This window comes from Convolutriloba macropyga, chromosome 10, assembly GCF_964194025.1.
Source record: "Convolutriloba macropyga chromosome 10, txConMacr16.3, whole genome shotgun sequence".
Taxonomy (NCBI): Eukaryota; Metazoa; Xenacoelomorpha; order Acoela; family Convolutidae; genus Convolutriloba; species Convolutriloba macropyga.
The window spans coordinates 50,203,852-50,213,562 of NC_134477.1; the positions used below are offsets into that span (position 1 = coordinate 50,203,852).

General features: G+C 35.3%; 1 protein-coding gene across 1 annotated transcript; it reads right to left on the minus strand.

Moving 5' to 3' along the window:
• Positions 1–1,672: 1,672 nt before the first annotated feature.
• On the minus strand, positions 1,673–7,883 carry LOC142348649 (uncharacterized). Its single transcript, XM_075400078.1, has 3 exons — positions 6,653–7,883; positions 2,302–2,430; positions 1,673–1,959 (listed from the first exon to the last, which is right to left on the minus strand). Exons 1-3 carry the CDS (start codon positions 7,272–7,274, stop codon positions 1,769–1,771), a joined length of 942 nt encoding a protein of 313 aa, XP_075256193.1. The 5' UTR covers positions 7,275–7,883; the 3' UTR covers positions 1,673–1,768.
• Positions 7,884–9,711: the final 1,828 nt, after the last annotated feature.

Below are 9,711 nucleotides of genomic sequence, written 5' to 3' on the forward strand. Positions count from 1 at the left end.
AACACAATAAAATACACAATAAATACACAACTAAGTCAAACTGTATAATTTGTTTGGAAATATAAACAAAACGCGTCTATTTTCTCGATAACGAAGCTATCTAAATTCTGCTGCACCGCCACATTCGTTATTTCCTCGACAATCAATTCAAAAGAGTTTTCTATTTGCTCATTTCTTTCGAAAGCTAGAGCAGGGATCATTTTAAGCGCCAGGGCCACTCCATGATTTTCTGACACCAGCTTTTTTAGTCCAAGATCTCCAATTTTTCTAACAAAATTTTGAGTTAATGGAAATAACAGCCCGACAACATTGAAGCTGGTTGATGTTTTTGAAAGGCATTAATAGGGGCAATTTCAAAATCCAACAGAACCTTATCCGGCTTACAATCTGGGGCAAAGGTGTCTAAGGCATCAAGTATTCGGCTGAACGTTTTTTCCGTTTTGTTGGGAAGGAGGGCATATAAACAAGCAGGGGAAATACCGAGAACATATACATGAAGGGTGTATATTTGATAGAAGTTTTTGGGCGATAGTTTAAACGTTCCATCCCCAAGCCAAAACGTGGAGCTTTTGAGAACCGATGTCATATAGGGATCACCAAAAACTAAAATACGCTCGTGGTCATCTTTTCCGCTGTCATACCGCAAAAACTCTTGAAACTTATCAGGTATATCAAAAAGCCGGTCCGATGGCTCATGAACTGACACTGTTTGTATAACCTTTCTCAAGCGCTGCGAGGTTTGTATTAAATTTGGTTTTGACGGCAACGCATACTGGGTCGAAAGAACGTCAGTTACTGGTAAAAATGAGGAAGCTACGGCTGCTGCGGGTGTTAGGTTTTCACTCAGGGCTTCAATCTCTTTTATAAATTTTCGTGTGGCCGGGTTTCCAATCGAAGCACTATGATTGTGCTCACCGTTCAAGCGAATAAGTTGGCCATCTTGTGTTAAAGCGGAAACGCGGCACTTGTAACTTTGATATTTTGAGCAATTCCAGGCAGTGGTAAACTTATTTAATCTTTTAACATAAAACTCATGGCCTTCTACAACTAATATTTCTTTGTTTTTTGAAGAAATAGTAAACTCAAAGTCGGCAGTTATCATGCTGAATTCAAAATGCAATAAAACAAGAAATGTTCTTGAGTTACATTCAGTTTTCAATTGCTTTTAATTGCCCCATTAAGGATTAGTTGAGATAACTAATTCGCTAATTGTTATAGTTTTGCATTAAACTATTGTGTCGTTAGCTCTATGTCCCTGACAATTATGATCCATGAATTTACAGATTTTAATCTGTAAATTCATGGATCATAATTGTCAATGGTGAAATGATTGAGGTGTGAAAAGTATGTTCACACCTCAGTCATTTCACCCCGATTTCAATCTCCATTAATTAAAATTGAATTAGTTGAGGCTTAATTATCTTCAATTATAGGAAGCTTAAAATCGGGGTGAAACAATATAGGGGTTAAATAATTGAGGGGTTAAATGATGTAGGGGTTAAAATATAGGGGGTTAAAAGAATAGGGGTGAAAAAACAGGACACCTATTTTGAGATGTGATCGAGTTAGTTTAAATTAATTCTTGTCCATATATGGTCAAACGTCTCCCCTAAAACAATCTCCCAACGTAAAACTGTTGAAAAGATTCTTAATGATATACCGACTTCAAAACTGGGCAAATTTGATATAAATTCTTTCAGCTCAGTTGAGAATGTCAAATTATCGGTATCCGCATTTACAATACATCAATACTAGTTCAATCGAAAGTTTATTGATACTTGGGCTTCTTTTTCTTCGTTTTCTTGCTGTTATTGCTCTTTCTGTTCGCATCTTCTCTCCTTTCTCTGTTCTTTTTGAATCCATTTTGATCTTCTGTTTTTCTTCTCTTGTCAACAGAGTTAGTTACTTCTGCAGTTTGTTTGTCACTTTCATCACTTGAGGTCCACATCAATCTATCAGCTGTAAAACAAACGTGACATTTGATAAAAACTTTCATTAAAAAATCTTTTCAATAAAGCTTTGATTTTTTAATGGTCCGTCTAAGATTTTTTTCCCGTACATCAATCGGATCAGGCACATGAACGCTAAATTCTTCACTTCTAGTCTGTTTGATAGCATGAGTACACTGCTGTTAAAAAATTGCATGCCAACCATACTAGAAAAAGGAAAATACAAAAGCTCTCAAACTACACATTTTATATGAATGTATCTTTTGGAGCTCAGTGAACAGGGTGGCCGAATTCTTCGAGAAATTTATAAAAACAAACACTCTCTGTCTTTAAAAAATGAATGGAGTCTAACCCGTGAGTTTAGCTGCTATTGGAGGCAGTACATATATAAGTATTATGGCAAGAGTGGTTGTGTCGTGGCAGTACCAGTTGAAGATAATCAGTGGCAACACACTTATGTGCATTCCGGTGTATGACAACCCTGAAACACAAAACCTTCGTATCATAAAGGGTTCGTAAACACAAACAACAAGACAGTAAAAGCGCCCTAACTAAGTCTGCGTGGCACAGAATGGTCTCATATCCTTATTCAAAAAACATACAATGCATCGAATTATAGCATTATGGTCATTGCATTCTACGACTACTTTCATCTAAGCACAAGAAAAATCATTATTGATTTGGACGGCTCAAGTCGGATGGGAATAAGGAGAGAAAAGGATGACCTTGACCTGAGTTTGAAAAGGCACAAAATCATGATGAACGCGTTTTTATTGAATTTCATACAGAATTAAAATCCTATTTCAAACGATAATTTTAAAAGAACTATTATCTCTATCAGACCTAGAGCAGTAGACCTACAAAAATTCAAATTTTGTATCCTTTTCTTGATTTCAAATATCAGTTTGTTTTATGTTGCCTCGTTGATTTAGATGTTTGGACAACTGGTTTGAACCGTTGTTCTCCTATCTTAAATTGAGAAAAAAAAAACGTCTAAAAAGTCCAAAAATATTACTTTGAGCACGAAGTTTCTAAAATAATTTGAAAAAGCAACAACAGGAAAAAAGAGAACATAGTACGGCGATGAATTGCAGTCCAAATGTGACGAATTACAATACAAAAAGCAATACAAATCTAAAACGTCATAAAACAACAAATGTTGAGATCCTTTAGTAGAAAAAAAACCGAAAACATATATCTAGCACAACTTCGTGAAGCTTCAATATTATTTCCTCAACTTTTGTAAAACACATCAGGTATCTCAGCTTCCTAAAAACAACGAAAGATGCTTAAAAACAGTTTGATAGTTAAAACCAAGCTCACGAAGAGCTGTAAATTGCGATAAAAATCAAACTGGTATCTGAAAAATTCAGTTCAAAGGTGGTTGAGTACTACAAAACTTTTTAAAACTATGCAGAAAATTTAATTAGTTTAAGCAGTTGAAAGCTTCTAACTTGATTCAATGCTCTTAGAGAAACAAAAATGCTTCGCAGAAAAAAAATTCTGAATAGCCAGATTAACCAACAATTGATTTCAAATTTAAAATATTTTTTTTACCACTTACATGCATAAAAACCCAAAAATTAAAAAATTCAAGAAGTCTGCACAATATTGTGATGCATTTCTCTCAAAACGTTGAAAAGAGTAGTAATGCAAAACTAAGATATCTACATAAGCCAATCAGACAACAAAATTGGTAACACTGCGACAAGAAAATACAAGAATTTCATTTTGCGACAAAAAGCAAACAAAGCGGTTTCAAAGATTATTGATCTTTTCAAAACCCTAACACTAAAAGTTATTTTAAATTAGAAATACTCCTTGCGATTGATTTATCATAGGAATTGATCTGACAGAATCACTTTTAATGAGCTGAAGTGATCCAAAAAAAACAACAGCCTCCAAACAATCCAAGAAAATAGAACATTGTAAAAGGTCGACAAAAATTGATATAAATAGTTTGAGCGAATATTGTGCCAAAATGACAGAAGTTTAATATAAACAAGTTGAGCTCAAATAAACCTATACTCGGTTTTTTGCCTAACTTATAGCATGCAAAAATGCAGACTGACTGAAAGCCAATTCCTTAAAGGTGCCACAAATCCTCGATTTATTTCAAATATAAAATTGATTTGCTCATTTTCTTTAGTAGCAACAAAACAATCGAGAGCTTTAAAAAGTTAAAAATCAAGAGTTGAACAAAAATTCCACAATAACAATTTAAAAGATTGCCGGAAAATAGCTGCCGTTGATTCCAATAAGCATGATTGGGATTGAAAGAATAGAAGATATCGAAAAAAAATTTGTACAAAAACATTTTTTAAGTCCGATTTATTTTGATGGCATTTCGTAGTTGAACATACTTCTGTTTCTTAGAGAGAGGCTACAGGGGCTACTATCAATGCCAATAAGCATAAGAGATGGTAACTAAGACTTATAGGAACGACGTTCGAATAGCGGGCATCTAAAATTGGGCTTTATGGGTTCATCCCGTTTCTATTTCTGACTTCAATTTTTTATTCTGACTCTGTTCATTTTGAATTGCTTTGCCGAGCAACTGACGTTCAAATTAACTTTTAGCAGAATGAGAGAAGAGAGAAACTAGCCTAGAGAAGTCAAAAAGATTTCACGCAAAATGCTGAAAAAGCTGCAAAATGGTAAAGCGAAAAAAGTTCGACGAAGTAAAAAAAATTAGGAGCGCTATAATAGCCGGCTGAGAAGATGAGGGCGGCTATTAAAAATACACAATACATATATGTAAAATCTTAGACGACTATAAATTTAAAACCATTTGAAGAGAAATAACGAGCTGAACTGTTAACATTAACCGACTAACGTCGGAAAAATTGTTCTCGAACGACAAGCGGCGCAATTTAATTCAGATGCTCTAGCCTCGATTTTTCTGTTTTGGGTGCGAAATCAGCCAACGGTAGGATTCGAACCCCAACCTCTTGAGTCCGTTTCCGTCATCTCGACGGAGGTATCAACCGCTTGGCTATCAAGGACATGTCATAGAGTCTCTAAAAATCAATTTTGTTTGAAAAACGAACTTTATTTTGGTGTGCCAGCAATTGAAATCACTCAAAAATCAAGAAGTACGTGAAAATAGTTGCCTATCATTCGAGAGCAATTAATAACTTTAAACTATTTCGCTTATATAAAATCGTTTCAAGAGATCGAAAAAAATGAAAAAAGACATTCAAGACTCTTTATCGAAGTCTCCTGTAGATGGGTTCATAAATAAACCAAACTTGTAAAAAAAGTTTGGGGAAAAGTAAAAAGGAAATTTAAATTATAAAGGCAAAATGTTACCATAAAACTGGAGATGTAACATAAACTAAAGTGACTAACGTCGGACAAATTGCTCTCGAATAACAAACGGTGCAATTTAAAAATCAGAGAGAAGAGGGCCGTAGCCTCGATAAATTTTTATGAAAGCAAAAAATTCACAATAGGGAGGTGCACCAACCCGAGCCCTCCGGCATGATAGACTGAATCATTAACACCTCGGCTATCCCGGCTGGGTAATAAAAATGCTTTCGTTTTCCAATCACTTTTTGTTTTAACAACAGCCTTACAATCTCTTTGTTTTAGCAACGGACTTAGAATCCCTTTTTTATCAACACTTAATTTCCTGCTAGAAGCTATTTAGATCGCACAAAAATAAAGAGTTCAAGCGTTAAAACATCACTCAAGAAGTGGAATCCAACGAATGCTCTGGAACAAAAGCGTAAAAACGGCCACGCAAAAGTTTTGCATAAAGACACACACGTTTAATTGCTTCATTGCTGCAACAGGGAACTTTTCATCACTCCCAGCAACAAAAATTTTCGAACTTTAAACTACGCTGAAAAATTTACCTTGCAGGATTCTTCATTTCGAGAAACCGAATAAGATGACACAAATTCTCGTAGAATGCGCTGTAACATTTGAACATTGAATTGATAAAAATAAAAATCTATACTCGCATAAATAATTCGCAATTCTTCGAAACGTCGAAACAGAAAACAAAAAAACTAAGAATGAATTCACTCGTTTCTTGCTAACCCCTTGAGTGATCTTATATTTATTTCTTCCGAATCATTTAATTTTTTCCTCCGAATCACTTGTCATCATTTGGTCTTTCCGCTTGTTTTTTTTTAAAATAAAAGTTTACAGTGACGTTCACACAACGAACTACTTGCATTTAGCAGTACACATCCAAAAGAAAACTAAATATTACAATCGACTAAAAACGGACAATAATTGCGCTGTTAGAGCCTGCATGACTGGCGAATTCAAATATCAAATAGTGAATTTCACTACCAGTTGTCGAATGCAAGCTCCGTGCCGTAACGGTAGCAAATTCCAGAGTCGGGAACTGTTTTTTTTCACCTTTAAACGAAATTGTTGCTCTCATAGCCACTCATAAACAAACAAATGCTTTTTTTTGTACCGATAGTGATTTTGTGGTCTTACAATAGATTAACAGACAAGACTGGCAATTTACATTTCAAAAGGTGCAAAACTATCAATTATGGAGGATCATAATTTTATTAAATTTCACCCACCCCACCCAGCCCCGCCCCACCCCACCCCACCCCCCCCCCCCCCCCCCCTCAAATGTGGAAATTGTGCAGGTCAAAAATGCAGCGATATTGCCGACTTCTGCCACCGAACCAAAAAAAAATACAAACAATATAAAATGAATTTTCAACACTAACCTGGGGCGGCAAGAGCAATCAAGTAAATTGGAACTGTGACCTTTTTGACAGACAAGGGCGACAAATAGTCCACGTAAAACACTGACAGTATATAAACATACTGAAGTAGAAAAGCTTGAGCAAAGGGGATTTTCAAATCAAAATTACAAACAGAATTTTCGTGAATAAGCTCAATTTTGTGAGCGTGAATATTACTTGCAGACCAATTCCAGACATAAGGCATTAAGAAATAAGCACCAAAGCCGACTGAAATCTGGGCTATAATGACGACTATTTTTTTCAGAATCGATAATTTTTTCTCCAAAATAACCATAACAGGATCGGCAGAAGCGTCTCTAAAAGTGTAAAGGTGTAAGATAATTCTTGAAGCTGTGTAAACACACCACCAAAACACTCCGTAGTGAAACATAACACATGTCCCTTCATAAGCTCCGGTTATAACTTGGAAAGAGGCAATGATTTCCAGAAGCAAAAACCTGATAAAATTATTCTCATCTTTAATCCTGCTAGTTATAAACCCGGTGATCATGTAACATATTAAAACTAGGGAGGCATAAGCTAATGAAAAACAAAGCAAATGTATTGGGACATCTTTTTCATAATCAATTTTGGTAATCGTCATTTTAACTTATCTTCGAAGTTATTGTCGAATCAAAATATGACTAACTTAGAAATCTAAAGTTTGAAAATTTGGCAGAAATGAATAGTAGATCAAATAAATATTATTTTCACCACTAAATAATCTTTCAAAATAAAAAACCCTGAAAATTACTCGAACTCATCGAACTCGCTAATTGATCAGTTGAGTTTATTATAAAATTTATTGAAAAATACCTGAGTAATTTGATACTATCAAAATAATACAAATTTAAAATAATACCAGTTCAAGTTCTAATCTTAGTGCATACAATCTAGGCTGTAATAATGGCATCAATAAACAAGTTGAATAGTTACTAACTGAAGTTAATGTTAGAACAATAATTGTAACAGAATAGCATATATAATAAAGCTACGTTAACAAAAGAATTTGATAACATAACGCACCATATGTTAAAGTCAAATAATCGAACATAACTCGATCGTACCACCGTGTATTAGATATCACTACAGCCTTCATCAATAACCACCGCTGGTTTCAAATTCATTACGTAATATATCTATTATCTGTCTAGTTTTGGCAATCGCCGTCTGATTATAGTACATAGCTTTCTGAAAACATTTCAAACACGTAAATTAATGTAGCATTGATATGTTTCAGAAATAATCAGTTATTTTTGCAAGGTTAACGTAAAACCAGTCGAAGTAAAAGTGAGTCGACATAACAGCAAACCGGATGTTCTGCAACCACGGCCCGGTTATCTCCTCGAAGCCGCGCTGAGCACCCACCGGCCCGCCAATGACAATTTATAATACGGCTACTTTCAAAATTTTCGGCTTACTTGTCCTCGTTTTAAAAATTCGGCTTGTTTGACCACCACTTTCTTTTCTTGTGCACAGGGCCGTTAACAGGCCAAAAGATAAGTGACAATAACTTAAATCAATTTCATATAACTGAACTTCGATCTCTTGACCTGCGGGATAATTAGACAACTGATAAATGAAACACTATAGCTCAATATTTACAAGAATAAAGTTAGTTTTGATGTCAAGATGAGGTCAACATATAATATCAAGAGAAAAGCACTATGGTAACTTCATTTAAAAGGGCTTCATTTAGACATGGGTCTTCAACCAGACACTGTTCTCTCTCTCATCTGGGGAGGAATCTAGAGATAATCATTTTGATCACAAACTAATCAGGCGATTAAGAACTCCCGATGTTGATGCACAATATTAATTACTGCACCAGAACCCAATTTGCATACGAGCAGCTTCTGCGAGATTTCACTAGCCGAGTTGGACGAGTGAAGTTGACAACTTCATGTGCAAACTGCTAGCACTAAAAATTTGCATTCTGCTTCAGACGTCTTGATAAACTCGAAATCATGTGCGTATACAACTCTGAGATTGTGCATACAGTAGCAATTAGAGATAACTGAACTTTGGCAAAAATTTTTTTGTATAGGAGAAAACAATACTTAGAAACATACACCCACTAACGTCGGATGAATTGTCTCGAACAGCAGACCGGGGCAATTTAAATTAGATAGAGATGTTTTATGAGTGCAAAAATCTTTCCCCACTGTGGGTTCGAAACCTGACCTCCGGCTTGGCAGCCTGACACATTAACCACTCATCTACATAGGCTTTGATTTCCCTTCGCTCACAATCTGTTTTTACCAACAAACTTTATTTCAGAACAACAGCAAATTGGATCAATCAAAAATGAAGAGCTGAAGTGTGAAAAAGTCACTCAAGAAGTCAAAGAATTCTCCAGAACAAAAGTCTAAAAACTTCAAGAAACAATCTGTCACTAAAAGACACACGTTTACAAAAATTGCTTCGAAATTCGTTCGAGAGCAATGAATAATACTCAAATGTAGTTAAATCGATTGAGGAAATTGCGCTGACATCGCGAAAAAACGCAATTTCATTCAGCGAAAAATCCTCTGCTTGTCGAGAACAGTGTATAACTGTTATAGGTATCAAATTAGCACGATGTTTAATTCTTCAAATGGATAGTTCTCCAAAAACTTAGTTTCATAGTTTTTAAACCAAAATCTCATTTCAATCGATTATTGAATCTTTTCAAAAATACCCCCCTTTGGTGCCTACCTTTTAGATAGCAGAATATTATTTTAACCGCAATTGTGGACCGCGGCTCAAGGTCGTGCCTCTCGTGCGCTGTAATCCTGAAATCGTGGATCGGTTACTGCAGCAAAGCTGCGACGCGCCCACCAACTCGACAGTCGGAAATTCTTTTTGCGTTGTATTTCAATTCGGCTAATTGTCATAGCATGGCATAAATTATTCTATTCAGTTTTACATAGTATGAGTATGTGGAAAGTTGATAGTCGTCTCCGATTGGTTAATAAATCGATTGCCTAAATTTTATCCAAGAATAGCCCCATTTTGCAAGGGGGCAATTGTTGAACATATAATATCAAGAGAAAAGCACT

Excerpts from the sequence above, each read along its gene's own strand:
- LOC142348649 (XM_075400078.1), bottom strand. The coding sequence starts at position 7,274 with ATGACGATTACCAAAATTGATTATGAAAAAGATGTCCCAATACATTTG. Across the intron at positions 2,431-6,652 it reads GATTGCTCTTGCCGCCCCAG|GGTTGTCATACACCGGAATG; the intron begins GTTAGTGTTGAA and ends TTTGTGTTTCAG. Across the intron at positions 1,960-2,301 it reads AATAGCAGCTAAACTCACGG|CTGATAGATTGATGTGGACC; the intron begins GTTAGACTCCAT and ends TTTGTTTTACAG.